Raw genomic sequence first — 21704 nt, forward strand, 5'->3', positions numbered from 1 at the left:
CCTCACGTGCATCTCTCTTCTCCCTTATCTCTGTTCAGTGTCTCGTTTGGTCGGCATACCTTCCATCTCTGAATTAAGAAATACCCTTGTCAATGTATGTAAATGAACACTGACCTTCCTGGTCAATATATGCTATTCAGAAAATACACATGGCGCTCTGCATACAGGAGTTGAAAAGTGTCCGTTAATGCATCATAAATGGGCTACAACCATTTTACCCAGTGTACAAAAAATGTCAGCAAAGCAGCTATATGTACTATATTGGCGATGTGATTGCTGAAGGCTGGACTCCTTGGAGTCGCTCTGCTTCCTACATGTTTCCATTCCATTCTGAAATGCTGACATTTGATCCACGACAGGCGCTTGACCGAGTCAAGACAGAAGGCGATGCTGCTGAGGATGTTAACGTTCAGATGTCGCGTGAACTGGAACAAGCTGCCTCCTCTGCAAATCACTGCAGGGTGTCTACGATGGAAATCACCAGAAATAGGCTGGTACAGTACACACAGATTCTGACAGAGAAATGTAAGTAGTTTGGATGCATTTACTAAAAATGCATTGAACTGAAATGTCAAAACTCAGCAAGGGTAGTTCATGTGAAAGGTGATTATCTTTGGAACCACCGCTCTCAGCTGTCATTTCATTCCAAATGACCCTCTGGGTCTGTTTCATATTAATCTCACTCGCTGAGCCTCACCTTCCCAAAGACAAATCTGATCAATACCTCGCTCTCCTGCAGCCACACTGCACCGCCTCCCGAGCACAGAAATGACTTGTTAAGCTGCCACAAATATTTGTCGGAATATAACGCAGGCTAATCACAAACAGATGGGAGCGCTGAGGTGTTTTTCCTGCAGCTGACCTTGCACGATGCTTAATTCTCTCTCCTGAGTTAATAATGACCCGTAAAGTCTGGTAAGTTTGTTTCTTGACGACCAACAACAAGTGTGAGCACAGCCTGTTCGCCTGGCTGCCGTCTGGCGTGTGATACAGAAGTATCTGCTGCTGTACCGCCAGACATCAGAGCAGCTTCCCTCCTCAGGCTGTGACTCAATAATCCATCCAACGCACTTATTATTAGTTCATGCATTCCAGACATTTTTGTTAATTATTTTGCCAGTAGAAGAAATGGACTACAACTTGTATTTTGTAAGATGATGAAACAAATTAACCTAGTACTTTGTTCATCAGCTCCAGTCAGTTACACGGGTGACAGTTGAAGGAGATTTGAGGTCTCTGGCAAAAATATTTTTTCATGCTTTGGCCATCAACTCAACAGTTACAATGACATTATGCACACTGAGTTAATAACTCTGGGAACGTAGCAACATGGCCTAAAGAAGGTCTAAAAGGTTGAAAAACATGGGCAGTCAGACCATCATACATTTTAGACAAACATGTTCACAAATTATTACCCACTTTGTCTGCTGTCACAAGGCATTACTGTTTATGGAATGGCTTCCTGCTTAAAGCTCGACCTATTGTGCTGTATGTACAGTTGTATACACACAGCTTTCCTGTGGCCATTATGGGTGCATTGTCAAACAGAGTTGTTTACATGATCTGGCTGAACTGATGGCTCGTCTACAGCATGTCCGTCCCTCTAGCTCCTCGCACTCTGCTGTAAAGATACCGCCCTGATCCTGGAGCTCAGCTTTACAGTAGCAGATATTACCAAAGCATCTTTGTTCAGACCACTGAACATCACAACCAATAAAGGATGGACTGCAGAGTCATATAATAAAACCTGGATTAAACTCTAATGTGCTTGAAATCGTGTAATCAATTTCTGTAATGAAGCAAGAGCAGCAATCAGAGAGAAAGAGAGAGATTCCTGGCTGCTCCATATATCCTGCAGGCCCACACCCCTCTCTGATGCATTCCCCTTTTCAGAATCTTTCCTCTTTCCACTGATTATTTATATAACTCATCCCATATCTCTCCCATTTCTCAAGTCTTTTTGTGTTCATGTCTGTCTTCTCTTTGTTAGCAATGCCTCTGAGCCACAAGACTGCCAGAATAAATGATGCCAATATGCGTTTCATGGGAATCACTAACTTAACATTGATTGAGTTTAAATATCATATACATAATTTATGTTGTGACAACACTGTGGTTATGGTTTAGTTAGGTCGAGGCATGAGTAGCACTTGGTTAAGGCTAGGAAAAGGTCATGTTTTGGCTAAAAAATACCAGTTATGGTTGCTGCAATCACGGCTGAAGAAGTCCCGACTTCTCGCCAAATGTTATAGAGGAGTTTGTCTTTCAATGCCAGTCCCGTATACAGTAATGTAGAAGGCTGTGACTAGTGAAAACCCTAAAGTTAGCACCATAAAAACAGCAGGCCCCACTGCCCAGGGGTTTTGGTTCAATTTCTGTAGAAAATGGTCTCTAAAGGAATTTGATATGATATTTTAAGTACGTGCTCGACATGAAGCATTGGTGCTTGAACTTGGTTTTGTCCCTCCTTTTTATCTTTCCTCTTTCATCCTCCTGGGTTGGTCCTTGGATGATTGGTGAGTGAAAAACTTGCTGATTTGTATTTTGCTCCTCTGCGGAAAAAAGAAGGTCGTCATATCAAAGATGCATACAATTCAATTCAATTATTGTTCTTTGGTATTTGGTACTTCCAAGGTATTTTCTATTCTAACATTCCAACTATGTATTAACAGCTTAGGGCGTACAGAAGGTCTTGGAGGAGAGACAGGGCTTTAGATCGAAGCTCAGATGAAAACCCTGGGTTAAGATCCCTCAGCGGTGCAGCGGCTTTGTGCGAGTGTGTTTTTTTTCTGTACCTTGCAGGAGCAAATGGCACAGCGGTCAAAGCTGGGTTTCCAGTCCTCCCCATTGCGTCTGATTCCCTCTTCCTGCGGGCAGTCGCCGCTACAGCCCGGACCAGACGTACACACACAGTCGTAGCCTCCCGGGAGATTCACGCACACGCTGTCATTCCAGCAGGTGTGTGTCTGCAAACTGCACTCGTCGATGTCTGGAAGACAAACAGTGAACCACGGTAAATACATTTTTACACGGCAGTTGTTGTTTTGGACAGTTATCTATGGACGTGTGCAAGTCCATCATATGTAGTGTCTTCGGTGTAGCGTTCAAGCACAGGCTTATCCTTTTCCAACTCCACTCAGGGAAATGTTTACCCTCACTTACTCTGAACTAGATGTGGTGCACGTTTACTTTTAATTAAATTCTCTATTTCCTCACATTACTATGGAGCCCGGCAGGTATCGGGGGAGTAACATTTGTAATAATCTGTGTTGTGCACAAATGAGTGTTCCAGCCCTCAAGTCACTTTAATCATCCCTGCAAATGAATAGGAGTCAGTTGTTGCAGTGGGATGAACTTGAATTACAGATTGTTGTGGTCAGTTCGGAAGGAGCACTCGGGGTGTTAGCAGCAGGGCTGTGGCTGCGTTTCTTTAATTTACTGAATCAATTCCCTCGGTATTACACTCATGCTGTTGTGCTATGCAGCACAAAATGAAACAGCAGTAAACGTATGAGATACGTGGATATGATGTCTATTCTAGGTTTTGGCTATTAATAATGACCTTGTGCTGTCTTTGTCCTCACATGCGCAATTTTCTTTTAAGGGAAAGAATGTTGTTTTGTCGTATTTTTTCCGCTGTTATAATTAATTCGAGTCCAACACAAAGTGATTTGCATTATAATTTGAGGGAAGAAATCAGGTCATATTTCGCACTTCTTCCATGTACAGTATATATACGAGTAAGCACACCTTGCATACATCCTGGCTTCAAAGCTTCAGAGACATCAGTCACAGCCTATGTATTTTCTTAGAGGATTCAGTTCAGTCATCAAAGGGACGAGACATCGGCTCAGCCAGCGTCTGTCTCACTTTCCCTCTCTGCGAACCGGGAGAACCAGCACGAGCAGAGACGACAGACGGCATATTCATCTACTTTTCTTTATCAGTGTGGCGCAGGAAATGGGGTGCCAAAAGTCTGTCCCTCCCTTTATCAAGCCATGACATTTAACATTCTTTATTCTCACAAATGTGAGCTGTTCAGAGAGAAAAAGACCAAAGTCCTCCGACTGTAGCTCTGCTCTCCCCTGCCAGCACCTGCTGCCTACAGACATCGATCACACCCACGCGACACTGTCAGCACGCTACCAGTGTTGCATGAACAAAGCCCTGAAGTAAAAATATAAAAGCATAATATATATATATATATATATATATATATATATATATATATATATATATATATATATATATATATATATATATATAATATTGAATTCATGTTTTTCTTTGCCTGTTTAACCCCGACTGTGCTGTCTCGCTGTGTGGAACACGGTCAACAAGTCAATTTGCATTCTGCAGAGTTAAACGAGATGGGAAACCGTAGGGACAGTCACATGTTTGCTTTCCCCACTTCCCTGTTTCTCTCTTGAACATTTCCAGGAAATCAAAAATGTTTTATGTTAGCCATCTTAATTTTCATCTTTATAGGTTGCACTTTTGTTACTTTCAGGTGTACTCCCACTTTCAAAGTAGCCTCCTTGCCGGTGATGGCAAACACGACATCATCAGTCAGATAAGCCAATACGTGTGTCTGCGCATTGACAAGACTAGTAAATCACATATCTTAAATTTGAATCCCAGATAGTCACATCCTAGCTTCTGTACTTTCTCTCTGCCCTGCAATTCCAGCGTGAGCCACAGGTGTCAGATTATGAAACCTGAATTCACTGGGAAATTGTCCACCCCCGCCAGAGATTTTGAAATAAACATTTAACCTTGTTAAAAATATGCAACAGCTTTAGTGATGCCATTTTTTTTCTCAGATAATGGATAAATTAAAATTCCTGGTAGTAAGATTTGAGAAAAAAAGGATGAAAATAAAAATCAGCTGGGCAGTGTTAGCCATATTCAAAACAAGATATAGTTTGAGACAATGTCATTTATATCAATATAGAGTCATGTTGCACGACATAACCCGTTTATTCTATGAAGCCGGTTTGTATCTCTTTTGTTCTGTATAATTCTGGCTCTCTCACTCAATCCCAAGTTCTCTTGCAACTGAGAGACAGTGCCGCAACTCTTTTTCAATCAATCTGTTGATTTGTTTAAAGTGCAACATATATTGAACGCGCCACGTGAAAATACCGCTGTACGTCCAATGAAATCACAGCAGTAGCACCTGTGTCACAGTGAGACACAGTGAGACAGAGCAGCTGGCTGGTGTGTGCGGTGTGCCTGTTTGGGTTAAGGGAAATCGTAGTGCCTCGCTGTTCCACTCGGTCGCTATAGTCTACAGCAGTGGTTCTCAACACAACTCACCCCTTAATGACAAACCGTGACCCGAAATGTTCAACTTCTCGTACGTAACACTTCAGTAACTATACTGTTAAAACTACTCAGTCACTTATTCAAACTACATAAAAAAATAAATTAAAAAGTGCGACTATGACAACAAACACTGCAGTATGGAAACAATCCAGTTTCTTCAGTAGCAGTTTTTAATCCACATACTCAAAATGAATGAAACAAAAAGTGCAATTCAATAAGATTCAAGTATACAAAATCAATACGTTTTTGATTATCGTTTCAGCGGGTAAACACTGAAAAACATTGTGCTTTGAAGAAAATTTAGCAGCACTCGCTTCAACCTGACAGCAGGTGTAACACTGACGTCACAGACCTGAGTTTGGAGGAGTTAATGGGAGAACTGGGCATGTCTCAATGTCCACTCTGTTTCTGTGTTTTGTCTTCAGCTGAACCAGAGCTGAGAGGCCGCACTCACAGACAGGTAGTGCTGAACGGTAGGAGGATTTTTACTTCTCGTGTGACAAGGTAGGAATTCTCGCTCATCACAGTGCTGCAACAGATATGGGAGACACTTACCTCCCTGAATTTCGTTTTCAGCGTGCGCTCATGTGACAGCTCCACCAGCTGACTCTCTTTGTTCTCTTTGGCAACGTGATGCTATCCATGTCAATTCCAAAGGGGTCACGTATGCATATTTAAAATATTTGGTGTGTGAAGTAGTGTGAATAGACAGCACTCTGCTGCATGTAAAATCCCCCTCAAAATAAAACGTCAGGATTTTTTTTTTTTTTTTTTTTTTCCCTGGGCAAAAGTCCCATTGAAAATAGGGTTTCTCACAGTTGAGAACTGCTGGTGTATAGTGTGACAGGGAGACTGCGGCTTGCTGGCTGCAGATGTGTGTATATTAATGCAGCACAATTACTTTTAACATTTGTGCAATTCATTTTAATGGTCTCAAACTACAATGGACTCACTTGATTCTTTTGTGGATAGATAAACCGTTGCAAGTGGTTTCCACATATGGCTCTCAGGGGCCTTACAATTCAACCCCACATTCACTACGTCATCGTGGGGGATCACAGTCCACTCGTGGCCTCTACCAGGTCCCAGCAGGGACCTGCAACAGATCAGTTAGGGCCCCTTCACAGGGGAACAGGAAGTTCGAGGGTGCTGCATCTGTACCCATGCACCTTTATAACAGAGCAGTAGCAGATATAATAGATATTTTGATCCATGTCAGCAAGCCATGTAACAAACCAGTAATACCAAAGCAACAATAATGCACTACTTGTAAAGCTGGACGATTAGGAAATGTTCAGAGTCACCCGTGAATGCAACTGTGAATGCAACATAAAGGTTTATTTCCTCTCACTCAAAGATGATAGCATCCTTCAGGAATAAGTACTCTGGGTGGACACGAGGCTTGGCCAGTTCTGTGACCACATTTGGACAGCGCTGAACGCACACTCTAATTGGTTGCAGCATCCGGTGTGCTGGATGCAGAGAGAGAGGAAAACAGCTCAGCCGAGAACTTACTGTGCCTGCGACAGACTATTTGCATACACTAAATGAAATCCCCATCAGCCAGTCTGACATACTGTATCTCCGCTGGTGAAGGATTAATGCTCTTCATGCTACATTCACCACATTCAGCCACAAGCTGCCGCTCGCAGATGAAGCGCACTGTTACATGTAGGCTGTGAAAGACAGCCTTACAGCTGAACACAAAAGGCCTTCGGAGGAACCAGCTGAGCACAGCCAACCATGTGAGAAACTTACATTCACACCTACATGAGCTGTTACACACGAAAGCACTAATCTGTCAGTGTATGAAAAATTGAAAAACATTCACACAGGCATAGACACATACACACATGAACACGAAACAAAGAAATCCCTCTGACAGATGTTAGTCATTAGAAATCTTCACAAAGCTCAGTATCTGAGTACTTAAGATACAATTCTTTGGTATGACTCAAGGGAGCCATATGGAAAAAGGTCATTCACATCACAGAGAAAGAGAAAACGATGCACACACACTGCCATGAAGGGAGACAGTGGGAGTTTACGGTGTATTATCCTCATCCTTATGCACAATCTGTTTATTAAAGCCACCTGCCTCTCCCTAAAGCATTAGGCATAATAAACATGTTTTGAGATGCAGCCCATGCAGCTCTCAGTCAAAGCAATAAAGCAAAAGGACTGCTGCTGGCAGCTGTTCAGGTCCTCACCACAGCAGTATGTGCGATGCACACAGTGCATAATAATGCATTGCGATGGAAACAGTGAACAGCACAGCACATTGTGAGAACTGAAAACTAATGTTACAATATACCCTGATGACATATTATGAAATACATTCTAGCACAAGGTATTGTAAGGTTATTACAGTGTTACACTGCATAGGAAGATATAGCAATGATACACTGTATCTCACAAAGACACAAATTCAATTCAATGCAACACATAAACACACCTATTTTTATTCTTTTATGCTTTGTGTGTCAGCTGTGAAATGCTCACCTAAGAACACTAATAAAAACTGACACTGTAAATGTCACAATTCCTTTAGCCAGCTAGTAGCAGGCAGTGAATTGTTACAAACTATGTCAAGTGTTTGAAAATAAAGGTGGAATATGTTAGAAGTGGCCACCTGTCAAGTTCATGCTCAAAACACATAGGAGGCAGCATATCACTGTAGTAAACACTAACTGCTGCTAAATGTAGCTGCTGTTTCCCAGTTAGCTCAGTTAGCTGTGCGGCTACTGGTCCGAACTGGGAGCTCGGAGAACTGACATGGAAACTTTGGACCAAAACTAGCCGGGGCTAGCTGGTTAGCAAGTTAACACAGAAGTCATAAAATCAAAACTGTTCTTTCTTCACATTTTGTTAATATTGTCAGTTAATTGTTGTATAATATTGTGTTTCTTGGCCAGCCTCTGCTTAAAATTAAAACCTTAATGAAATTCACAATGCTAAATTAAGATTAGTAAAGAAGCGTTAGCACACCACAGCTCCAAAGAGAATGTAGCGTGTTACACAGAGGGTTTGACTTCTTTTCCTCTGCACACATTACATGTCAGTGTGATTTTGGAAGCGATTTTGTCATATTTGGAACAGAACAGAGCCTCAGGTCTAAATTTGGTTCTGAGAAAGGGTTTATAAACTGTATTTAGAGCACAGAGCTTCTAGTGCTCAGTTACATTTGGAGGCCTCCCTTTTGTCTCTTGACTACAGTGCATATTTTCCATATGTGGGAAAAAATAGACACGTGCTTAGTGTCTCGTCGACCGGACCTGAGCCAGGACAGTGCAACCTCACAGAATAGACTCTTATAGATTCATGTGTCACCCGACGGGACACTCTATGAGCAGCACAGCCATTTGCTCCATGTGCCAAATGTGAACAAGCACTGACACTACAAGCATCGCTTAAGTGGAAGGCTTATTTTGTTTTTATAGTACTAAATGTGATATTGATGCTTTTTGGCTATAGATTTGACTGAACTGAAGTCCGTGTGTACAATTTTTGAATTCAAAAGCGACCACCTAACCGGACCTCTGCCAGATGCAATTACGTGCCCAATTACTGGTATTAATAGACACAGACAAAGAGAATTTCTGTTTTCTTAAAACATTTCCCCTCTTCTCTCTCTCGCTAATCATCAGCTCTAGTGCTATATCTGCTATTTCCTGCATGGCCGTCACACACTCTTGGCCAACACTCGCACTGTTTTGTGCGACGAGTGCTGCTGCTCTCCACTTTGAGCAGGCTCTCGTGTTACAAAATTCAACGTTCTGTTTGGACGGCTCATGAGAGTTTGTTGGAGGGATATTGTGGGGGGTGGGGGGTGAAAAATCCTGTTAAATTGTCATTCGTACTTATTTCCCCTGCTGGCTGCCGGCTTAATACAACGTGTGTAGTGGGAGGAGAGAGGTGGCGGATACACTGTCACAGCTACTTGTCTGGTTAAGCAATGACACGTACACAACTCTCACACAGGGCCCACAAATTATGAAACATATTCATTTATGCTGTACAGTGTCGAAAAGCATAGCCAATAATGGGATCTCTCACTGACATTCCTACTTTTACTAGTAACATTGTCTAATCATATTTTAGGTCATTTAGGCTGATTACTGTTGAGTTACGTCTTCATTTGAGCCGTTTGCGTACAGATAATAGTTAGAGCTTTAGAAATCCTAATTGTAAGAAAAGTTGATTTATGAGTCTGTGAAATAAAATGAATGGTTTCATCGATTATTCACTCTGGTGTTTCTCTGACGCCTGTAACATAATGTTGTTATTCTTAAAGGGAGCCGTACGCCTACACATTCTGCCCCTGAGCCCAAAGAAGGCAGTGGATGATGTTCAGCATAGACAAAGTATATTGAGGCAATACAGATGTCCTGTGTACATGTGTCAAGCTAACTCCAGTGCATGGACAGCACGTGGACAACCCATGGTTTTTGTCCCATTGGATGATTTTGTTGGACCAATAGTAAAGACGGCCAACTAAAACTAAGGACTCTGTCCTGAAACCACTCTAAGAGGAAATATGTTATTTTGTTCTTCTGAGACACTTCCCTCTCTATCCCTCCAGTATAGTGTATCTGCTATGCTCACTACATCCTATTTTAAAGAAAGAAAGAAATAAAGCGGCCCAGTTTTACGTTAAGGTATCATATGTTAATGTTAGTTAAAAGATTTGTATTCGTGTTTACTTTCAGCTCCTGTTGTTGTAATAAGTTGTCTGAGTTTCTTCTTCTCTGATGATGTATTTGTCCTCGTATGATTGTCAAACACCAAAGCAAACCGGGCCTGTGTAAACAGCACTGACTCAGAGGGAGCGACTTCAAAACTAAACCAAACCACTTGATATCATCGCACTGCAGCGCACGCCTCTTATCTGGATGTAACGTCACATCTATTTGTTCAGTTGTCTGTCAAAAAAAAAAAAAGAAGAAGAAGAAATGAAAGCAAAGTTCATCGCAAATTCGGGGAAGGCAAGGATGGCCAAGTGGTGGAGAGGCTGGATGCTGTAGATTCTCTGCATCGACCAGCTCTGCCTACATTCCTTTGAGCAAGGCACTGAATATCAAAACTGCTCCAGGGGTTTCAGTACTGCAGGCGACCGTGTGCTCTGATGACAGGCATGTGTGGGGGACTGTATGTGCGTGTGACTAGCAGGAATATTCCAATTGCCCTGTGTACAGTGACAACAAAGCAGTGATGGAGTGTAACCAAGTATATTTACTCAAGTACTGTACTTAAGTAGAATTTTAGGGATCTATTTTCAGCTGCATTGAACTTTACTCACTACATCATAGCCAAATGCACGCATGTTTGAATTAGCTTCAGATAAATCAGATAAAAAGTAAAATGTTGTGCTGAAAAATTGCTTTTGATACATAAGTGCTTTTAATATCAGATAGTTAAAGACTTTTACCCAAGTACTATTTGTGTGAGTGACTCTCACCCTTAAGTATTATTTGAAAACGGTCTCTCTCAAGTATGAAGCATGACCGATACGTTTTTTGCGAGCTTAGTTGAAAGTTTTGTTTGTTTTCATGGATTTATTCTCGCGCCGATGTTTTCTTTTAGCTTTGCTTAATTTCTATAACAAGTAATACAATGACGGCAGCAGAGGGGGTTATGTTTTTAACCCATCACATATGTTTGTCAGTTAATCAGCAGGAATACACATAAAATGAAGAACAGATTTTTGTAAAATTTGGATTGAGGATGGGTTTCGGCCCAGAATACACCCTCATTTACTTTTGGTGCGGATTGGTGAGATAAAAGGAGGGGTGCAGGATTTTTTTTCTCACTTTCTTTAATTTCACAACACAGGGAGCGCTGTAACAGAAAAAACAAAAAAAAAACACATGGATCTTGATGAAAGAACTCGCATGAATTTGGGTGGCTGGTATCAACGAGTGACAACAATTTGATGTAGATCCCAGATCTGATGAGCTTAAGTTACGGTTAAGCAGTTATGGGTGGTTTAATATTTCTGCAGGGCTGTCGAGTCTTATACTGGATAAAGGTTAATTGAATTAAAGAGGATGGTGGGGCCTTAGAAATATGTGCTCAACTAAGTGCCATTCTTGTCAGTGATGTATTTTTTTATGTATTCTTCAAAAGTAACACGTAGTAGATATAACAACAGACACCTCCTACGCCTGAGCGCTGCAGACTTTGTTTTAGATTTTTTGTAATAAACCTGACTTTTGAACTGTCACATTTAAGTTTATCTCCCCGCGTAAAGAGGTTTATTCACAGTAAAACATTAATTAAATTTTGCAGCGGAGGATGCCGCAGCCTGAAGGTGACATGGAATCGAAAGATTTAAATCACTAATTGGATGAGGAACACTGAGTGAGTCTTCCTTTTAAAGAGCAGAAAATAACAAGGGCAACAACGCCTCTTGTGATGAGACAATGTGAGCGGGTGACTCTGACTTTAAAGATGTTCTGTGACACGAAGCCGCTGTTTGTCTGTCCATTACTTCCTCTAAGATCTGAGCTCGGCTGAAACGAAAATGAGCTGAAATCATGCCTCTCTCCCCAAACCACACGAGTCAAACGGGACCGCTGACGCTGCGTTTTGATCTAAAGGTTAAGTGAACGCAAAAGTGTTTGGCTCAGACAAGCCGACCTGTTTGCAGCATCCATTACGGCTTTTCACTGACAGCAGTGCCTTGAATTTGGTGAGTGATATTTAGATATTCTGAGTACCTGCTCTCATACAGGCAGAATGTCATCTGTGATGTGCTGATCCACTGAAAATCCTGAAGTTCAGGTGAAGTCAGTGCCTGGAATCAGTAAGCAGCTGAACTTTGTTTACTGCTACTCGCTGATGTTAGGAAGCCAAACTAAGCCGGTGACTGTGGCAGATATCATACTTTCTAAACATAAACACGTCAGAGTTGTCATTGTGAGCATGTTGAAATTAGGACCTAGCTGAATTCACTCGTTTACATTCGTAAAGCCGCACAGCGTCCCTACTGTGGCAACGGTTAGATTTTGTGTTATTGCTGTTTAAATGGTATTTAACTGATAAATATGTTAGCCCAGTTTTTATTTAGAACTGTCTTCTGACCTGCAAATCACAAAATGAGCGCTTGCTTTACAGCCACAGTGATCATACCAAGCATATTGCTCTGATGCTATGAACAACAACTACAAACAGTCAACAAGTCAAAAAACTGTAAAACACCTTGTCCTCCTTCTAACATGCACTTCTAACTTCTTACTCATTTCGAATTTCAGTAAAAAATGCCAGATCAAAGACATTTGACTCTTTGTAGACTATTTTTACAGGACTTTACAGAAAACTGATTACATCATAATCAGTGGTAAAACAGTTATAAGCAGCCTGGGACTTGTTAATTTGTTAAAACTGGCATTTAGGAACACTCCACTCTCCCCACACCAACCAACACACAAACCCAAGTTTCCTTTCGAAAGGACATTGTTGCAGGTTACCTTAAAGGATAATGTCACCCAAAAATGAAAATTCAGTCACTACTTACCCGTAAAACGAGTGGAGTCTTGTAAAATGTGATTAAGCAACAAACCATGACATGGCTTTTTTTCTTTTACACTTAAAAATCAAATCCCCATCTACTTCAGTTGTTAGCGAGGATGCTGCAACCTTGTTTTTGCCGTGAAACTCCAGGAGTGTGTTGTGGACTCCGAAATGTCATCTGACTTTCAAGCAGCATGAGGGAAAATAGCGAATGAATGAATATTCATTTTTAGGGTGATCTCAGTCCAGTCTCATATCCGGTTATCTTCCTTCAATACGTGCTACGGCTGTCTTTTAAACTGTGTAATGAACGCTTTGAAAATTATTATTGCAGTTTCACAGGAAAAAACTGGCTAACAATTGCAGCAAAATCCATGGTAGTACAGTAACATACATGAAATCACATTTCTGTACCAATCTTACTGTGAAATATATAGTGTTTTGATGTAAGAATGCAAAGTGACAATGTGAATTATTTTAAAATCTCAACAGTTGAGAGTAATATTACAGCAATTTACTGTGTTTTCAAACCAAACCACAACATATCGTATCGTTACTTTACTGTATGGTGCTGTACCCTAATAACATTGTTTACTTGTAATTTACCATTTGTTTTACTGTATTCTTCCTGCAGCCCAGTAGCAAGTAAATTCCTCTATGTTTTTTGGGAGGGCTAATACAATATTTGGATACTGTTATTTTAAGCATAACCCATATTTATAAAGCAACACACTTGCCCTTAAAAGTCTCTTGCCAGCAACCTTGAGTTGGCACTATTGTATAAAGTATACAGTAAAGCACAGGGTTGAGTATTCAAAGTGTATAGCTGAGAAAGTTTGAAAGATCCAAGAACATACTGAGAGAGAGAGAGAGAAAAAAAAAAGCACAGTTACAAACCCGTCTGCTGCTTCTGCACCACGGACAGCACTATGGATTGATCAATACGCAGCACAGTACAGCTATATTTCAGTGCCACGGTTGGGGCCATAGATGCTGACCTGCACCAACCTCAGTCAGATCAGAAGATCAGTGAGTTCGGCAGGCGAGAGGAACATGCTCGACTTAACGGCCCCCTCTGACCCCGCACTCTCTCTGCTACTAGAGGATGGAGATAAAGGACGGCAGGTTAACAAGGTGGATCACGTCTCCCCCCTCATCATTACGAAGGTTTCACTTGGTGAGAGACGCACAAAGCTGGTTACAGCTCTGCAGAGTAATTGTATTGATTTCTGCTCCTTTTATTAATTTTTGCTTGCAACAGGTGCCGGCTAAATCAACACAATTACAGCAAGACAAAAGGAGGGATAACAAACAAAGCAGCTGAAGACACCAAAAACAAACTGCTCTGATAAATGGTGTAAAATGCAAATGATTAAGCCGGTTGCTTGCACTCTGAATGTGTGGTTTTTGGTATCAACAGAGCAGATGTTGGCTGATTAATAATTGATCGTACGGTTAGGACTTTCATTGGAATTTTCCTGTTCTCTGCATCTTTGACACAGGAAGCACACAAGCCTGACATTTCCCTATTCACGCATGCCTCGCTCTGTGCTTTGTGGGCTGAGCACATGGCAAAAAAACCCCCCAACATCTAACAGCGCCACGAGGCTGACGTGCGTTCCTCATGAATATCTCGTTAAGGGTTTGCGTCTGTGCGTGGGTTTCAACACCGCATGATCTTAGACCTCGGGGCTGTTGAGGTCAGAAAATGTCTGATTAGCCTCCTTGTGAGCCTGCTGGATAGCATGACAGAGCAAACACACACATGTGCGTGTATACTTATAACATCACAGCGAGCGCTTGTGTCTACACGCTAGATTTTCAAACAGAATAAATGAGACAAAGAACGGCAATCAAGTGATCATGTAGGAGACCAGGGATCGGGATCAAAGGGACTTGAAGGGGAAGCCATGTGGTGACTGTATTCAGAATTTTTGAGAGCGGGAGGGAAAAAATATAGTAAGTAGGCGGTACATGCAGAGGTTGAGGAGCTGGTGTTTTCAAGCTATGATTAGGATGTATTCGTTTTAATGTATGCTCACCGATGCAGGAGCTCCCATCAAGCAAGTAGGACCCATTGTCATGGAAACCACTTCTGCATTCACAGTGGTACCAGCCTGGGAGGTTGACACAGCGGGAGTGGTTGTGGCACTCAATCAGACCCTCTGCACACTCGTCGATGTCTGAGGACACAAAACACACACTGTAGCATCAGTTCAAATCATCGTCCTGGCAACAAACATCAACCTGAAACTTCGGCTCATTTGTGTCTTTTTTTTGCTTGTTCTTTGATCTGTGCTAGTTGGAGCGGCGGACGTTGATCCAATCAGAACATCCCTGCCGCCGCAACAGCAAAGCTGGGTCAGTGGCTGCCCACATTTCACAGCCAGCATCTCTGCAGCCTGTCTGTCACAGCGGGGATCAAAGTCTTTCAGAAATCACACCATTTAGCAGCGGACTTGTTTCCCTTTTTGCACTTCTCTGTTGCTCCACCTCACTCGTTCTGCCGCGTCTACTCATCGCTCTTTGTCTCTGGCATACGGCGTGCATACACATGCCTAGCCCAGAGGCGTTGGGTCCACGCTCCTTCTCGGGAGAGTAAATCTCTCTCATCCATTATGTATGGTGTGAGCTCTGTTCCTCATCTGCAGCTCTCCGGCTTCTGGCTGCAAAGACCCGACCTGTGCACACACACCCTTTTGGTTAAAGAGTGACCTTCAGTCACACCTTGAATCGCTTAAATGCAAAACCACGGCAAACACGGAGAGGTGCGGATGGACTGCTTGTTAACTGTCAGCTCTGTTACTGTCTCATATTGTAGCTGACGGGGCAGAACGCCACACCTCAAGCAAATCAACAAGAAGTAGCGTGGTAGCTTGCAGCTTGACTTGTAGGCATTTTTCACATTATGTAATGGGTTTAAAGAGGGGTTTCATGAGCAAGCACGGGTTGCAGCGTCTTCACTTCATGGAGTATCAATGTAGGCTGTCGGATTCAGCTACAACATGAAAATCCACGCACTTGTTTTTGTTGCTGTCTGGAAAGAAGTATATCAAAATGGAAGTGGATTCTAATTAAATGCGTCTTTGACAAAGCTCCACTCACTTACTTGTTTCTTTGACTACATGACAGTAAGTGGTTAAAATCTGTGCACTTAGGATGCAGGGCAGCGCCAACAGTGATGTAAGTGAAGCAACATTATGTTTACAAAAGAAGTGGAGATGCAGGCACTGTAATGTCACAGCTTCAAAAGCGGCAGATTTCTCACAAAATCTGATTTAATGTGCCTGTATAATAAAGTAAAACACAACTCATGTTTTCTTATGACACGCAGTTAAGTGACAATATCCATGTCACTCTCATCGTGTAGTCCTCATACATATAACTGAGCCTTTTATCCAGGCCTGTATAAATGTTAACAGATCGCCTGGAGAGCCTGGAGATCCATTTGGAGGGAGTTCATTCCAGCAGCTTGGAGAGACGGGTGCGTCTTTTCAACCTCACAGTAGTCTGTGTCTCTCGATCGAATATCTGTCTGCCTCATTTCTGTTTAGCATTTACACTTGACTTTATGCGATACGAGACAGCTATCCGACCTTCCCAAGATGCTCAGAGCCGATTAATATAAAAAGAGGAAAGTGTTGTTTGTCGAATAAAGCTCCTGGTAAGAAAATGCCAGGATTATTCCTTTAATTCAAGGTTTATCCTTTCGAGAAAGTTGTGTTTGCTTTGATACACGCGTTGAACTTCCAAAGTGCACCACTCACAGCTTCCACTGAACACACACACGCAAAGATGATTTGAAGATCTCAGAAAGGCGATTTTATGTTGTGTTGTATACGTAGTTTTCACTGTGATTTACAGGATTTGTATAGTCGTGTGTGACTAATCGCTGGACTACACTTGTGAAGCACTTTAAATTGCCTTGTTTAAAGGTGCTGAACTGCTTTAGCAATAAACTTGTATTGCCTTAGAGAAGAGGTGCGTGACTTATTTGATTGCGATTCTACATTTAAGACGAGTTGTTTCCACCACAAATTGTATTTCTGTTTCCAGCTCACTCTGCAAGAGTAGCTTCCATTGGACGTCAACACTGAGCTGCAGCTTCTCCTTAAACAAAAATAAGATAACCAAACTGGCTTCTGATCTATAATCTATGAACATGGAGCTCTAGCCCTGTTGTGAAAGTCACAGTTTATACCTTTGACCCTGCCTTCAGAACACACACATATACACACACACACAGGCACGCTTATTTATCTCTAAACAGATAAAAAGAAAGTCCCAGGGATAGCCGTTTAGCAGTGTGTGTGTGTGTGTGTGTGTGTGTGTGTGTGTGTGTGCGTGTGTGTGTGTGTGTGTGTGTGTGTGGTTAGCCTGGTATGCTGGAGGTAATAAGACGTGACAGCTGCCGGGAGGGCTGCCCTCTGTCAGCCTCTCAGGTCAGAGATCCGGTCAGAGCTACACCAAAAAGATTCCTTCTCTGACATCCCAGTGAAACATACCAAGATTAGAGGTGACTGGTGGCTGAGAGCAGCTAACCCTTGGACAAAAGAGCAGTGCTGGGTCTGCACATGAAAGGGAATACGTCCACATGTTATGGCTGGTTATATTGCATCCTGAAAGTGTCACAAATGGAATCCGATTTCTACAGCGTAGACTTAGGGAATCATTAAGCTTCAAGTTCTGACGCTGATTGAGTTTAGAAAAGATTTATTGGTATACTTAATTTGATGTGGACTCAATGACATACATTACACTAAAGCAAAAACACTATTCAGGGAAGGACATTTTCAAATCAGCACTCAAGTTGATATAAATCCCCATGAGTTGATGTTTTTTTATATCACTACTAGAGACACATGTAAAGCTTACAGGTTATAGTAGGATTGAGGGATTTAAGTGTAGAAACTAACAGTGCTTTCATTCGTGTGAATCACCTTGCCTGAGACTAAAAACAAGTGAGTTTTTCTGACCTTAGAATGAGCCTAGTATATCTCGAGAGGGGACAGAGTGCGCCATATTGAACTGTCATGTTCCTACATTACCCCAGAAAAACTGAACACTTGCTCTACCTAGAGAAGGCCTTTCACGTTTTTCATGTTTTAAGCAGGTGAGGTTTGAATTGCTCTCTATCTGCAACCATGCTGCTTGACCTTTAATTCAGTGCTTTGAGCCCAGATCCCATTAGACGCTCTGTGCAGGCGCCCTCCACAGCAAAAGACACACAATCCCTCACTGGTTTCGCTCTGACAAAAAGTTGTGTTCAGCGAAGCCTGTGACCAAACACGGGTGGCACAGCTTCAGGTTTGACAGCATTGCATATCTGTCTAGTAGTGTAGCTGTTTATCAGTGATTTCTTTTATTAATATATTTTCATGTACATGATTTTTATTTCTTTAGGTTTATTTTTATTATAAGCCAAGCCAATGATATAACATTAAAGTTACTCCATGGTCTTCGGGGAGAACAAAAGATTAGTGAGATAAGTTTGAAGCCTGGCCAAATTGTGTCAGATATCAAATGTTTATCTGCAGTTTTCTCAAGTGACCACAGTTCTTTTTTTTGCAAAAAATGCTTGTACGAGAGCAACACATTCCACTCATATGTTGAGGTGTAAGATAGTAAGAACACCAGGATATTTTGTTATAGATCTGAACTGAGAGGCAGCAAATGAACGCTGTAAAAGCCCCTGAGGGGCAGTTTGATGTAAAGCATAGTTCTCATGAGGACATAATCAAGGACTTTCATGTGCCTGCCTGTAGAAGGCCTACTCAGGAGGTAACGAGGACTGAAGGAGCAATTTGTGAATGGGGAAATTCTAACACTCGACCAAACAATGGTGCAAATTCATCACTCACTCAGTCCAGGACAGGCTATATTTTGCTGCGGTTCAGCCAAAAAATAAATAAATTAAAGTACATACAGCTGGATCAGAACATGTGTAGAATGCACTTTGTGGCTGTTTCATTTTCACCTCAAATTCGAATACAGATGAAGTGAGGGGGCTCACTGAGATAGGCGGAGATGAAAAACGTGTACAGCATCTCGAAATAAGAATCACAGTATACTGGCTTTTGCCAGATAATCATCCAATCATATCATATTCCTTTCTTAACATTTCAGGACTGCAACACTGTCGGGCAGCGTGTGAGCTGAGTGTCTTTATCTAATTAACCCCAACGAGAACAGAACACAGCAGCCGCACAAAGAAGGTCAACGGCATACAGTCTGACTAATTAACCCACCGTGTGTATCCGCTGCAGATCTCGCATGTCGCTGTAACGATTCAAATCCGTTGTTGTTGCAAATCATCAGCGTTTAGAGAAAATTAGGACCACTGCACCATGATTTGAGGCAAGATACGCTATTTCATTCATTTTTAATTCGCACACTGTATACGCATATGTTGTGACACCCTAAACTAAGGACTGACATGCCTAGCACCTCCCTGTTTTGCATAAACAGATAAAAAATTTAATTGTGGAGGGATCTTTGTGTAGAAGAAAGGCCCGCTAGATATTGCCCAGTTCGAACATCCAAAGCACATAAACAACATTTGCCAGTGCTGCCAGCCCTCCTATTAACAATTATGCTGCTCTGCTCTCCAACAGATCTGGCCATAATTTAAAAGTGACTCCTTCTAAGAGGCTCCCCCCCCCCCGCTACTAACTTAGGTATAAGAGGTGCTGCAATTCTTCTTTCATCTTCTGAGAGGAATGCTCATTTTCTTGTCAGTAAAAATTCTGATTTTCAATATTTATTTCGCTGCTCTTCACCATTTCGCGGCGTGTCTGTGTTTTACTGCTTCAATTACACGAGACAGAGGACAGTGACGTGCTTTTCACTGTTTTGCCTCTGCACCCCAAAGCACCAAATTTCAAATGATGGATTTACAACCAAACTGGCTTCTGGCACTTGTGAAGACATTTAAATTGGTGCTGGGTGAAACATGGAGGATCAGTGTATTTCACTTTAAGACAGCGAACACACAGAGATGGCAACCAAGTTTCTTTTACTTTGCTACATAAACATATACTTTGCACATCCGTGCAATACAGGCAATACTGGAAATCTGGTGGGTCATGTAGTGGCTATTGATTCCTGATAGTTTAGTTCATGAAAAGGTAGGTATGGAGAGGAAGTCTTGGTGCTGCATCTTATTTATTAACTTGAACGAGGTGACACTGCACTTCGTCCACTGCAGACTCTCTGGTTCTCTCCATTCTTTCAAAGGTCAGCGCTGTCCAAAAGGGTTTGCAGGGTTTGTACTCTGATCGTCACTCCATTTTTTTCCAAACTTCACTTTGAATAACGCTGATGTGACTGAGCACTGAAGGATTGTGAGCGACATTCTCAAATGTCCCTTCTTATTTTGATATTTTGATCTTACACATGAAACTTAACAATATCGATACCAGGTGAATTCACATTGTTCGTGTGTTTCCAGCTCGAGTTCTATCTTGTGATATTATGAGTTTGCAGAATATGAATGGATCTGTTCATGTATTGAATATATGTTGTGAAAACTAACATTAAGGAAATTAGGTGGTTAGTGAAGCCTCTTTTGTGTATAAGTGTTTTGACCTTAGTTTGACGTAAGACACACAACTATGGTTGAAGTATATAAGACGTTTATGTGGATCATGAGATGATTGGAATGGTGTTTTGAGAAAGAGAATATGTAATCTTGTGACAGTTACAACTGAATGTACTGTTATGATTATTACAAATGCTGAGGAAAGACTGCCTCCTCTCAGTCAACATCTGTGCTCCACTGGTGTGAGACTCTTACTTGCAAGCAATAAAGAACTTCTAGGAAAGAAATATTATGTCAGAACTTTGACCAACTCTCATCTTCCCTAGACAAGCAACTGATTTTCTGTTGCCACGACAGGAGGCAGGGCTTAACTGAGGAAGACACCGAATTACTTCAGATGTCAAGAATCTGCAATCAAACTTGAAATATTGTGACTTCATTTGAGTTTATCTTACTGTAACCTGAATGTTAGTCGCCTGGAATTGGGGAACAGTGTGAAAGAACGGCTGCGATTTTTATACCATTCATCTACTTTGGATGGAAAGTTTAAAGACAACATTAGCAAATAAACATGTTGACTCAAATGCACCGCAGCAGAGAGCGAGCACTGCATGTCTTTTGTGACCTCTGTGATATTTGCATCCATTAAATAATCAAAATACAGTGTGGTTTAAAGATAGAACACCTTTCCACCTAAATCCCACTTTTTTTTTTTTTTTAAATCATCTTTTGCAGTTTACTCATTAAAGAGCTCACAGACTTCAATTATCTCACTGTTCCACTCACCCACATACACAAACACACATACACACATAATGATTGTGTACATTTTGTTTTGCATTAAATGCAATAAACTCATTACCTTCCACATTTAGAGGCGTTACGTGTGACAGAACTGTTTGGTTATCAAAGTGCTGGAGGGAGGAGAAAACAAAGAACCATAACAACTGTCACTGTCTCATGAATGCACCTGTACATCACACCGTGTTATTTGGTTTTGTTTGTAGGCCAACAACAGTTAGTGCTGTCAGAAATTCTTTGGTGTGTGATGTCAACTCCTTAGGCTTGATTTTTCTTTTTATGACTTAACAGCTCATATAGAATAGAATAGATTTTTTTTTATTGCCATATACTGCTCATATTATGTAGTAAACACAAGTCAGTTACTAAGATGCACACGAAAACAGAGTAACACAATCTATACCAACAAATCTGTATGGTAAGGTGTTTAATAGTCATATTCTGCTATTGTCTAGTTATGACGAAATATATAGTTACTGCATTTTGGCCGCATCATTGGCCCAAAATATTTGACATCTTTGGA

General features: G+C 41.5%; 1 protein-coding gene across 1 annotated transcript in view; it reads right to left on the reverse strand.

Moving 5' to 3' along the window:
* Positions 1-21704, reverse strand: part of LOC119018331 (protein kinase C-binding protein NELL1-like) — a 257120-nt gene that overhangs the window by 8574 nt on the left and 226842 nt on the right. Inside the window, exons 16-17 of the mRNA XM_037095898.1 lie at positions 14883-15023; positions 2796-2989 (exon numbers count right to left, since the gene is read on the reverse strand). Of these exons, the coding sequence (XP_036951793.1) occupies positions 2796-2989; positions 14883-15023 (335 nt within the window). The remainder of the gene's footprint in view (positions 1-2795; positions 2990-14882; positions 15024-21704) is intronic.

Source organism: Acanthopagrus latus, chromosome 4, assembly GCF_904848185.1.
Source record: "Acanthopagrus latus isolate v.2019 chromosome 4, fAcaLat1.1, whole genome shotgun sequence".
NCBI lineage: Eukaryota > Metazoa > Chordata > Actinopteri > Spariformes > Sparidae > Acanthopagrus > Acanthopagrus latus.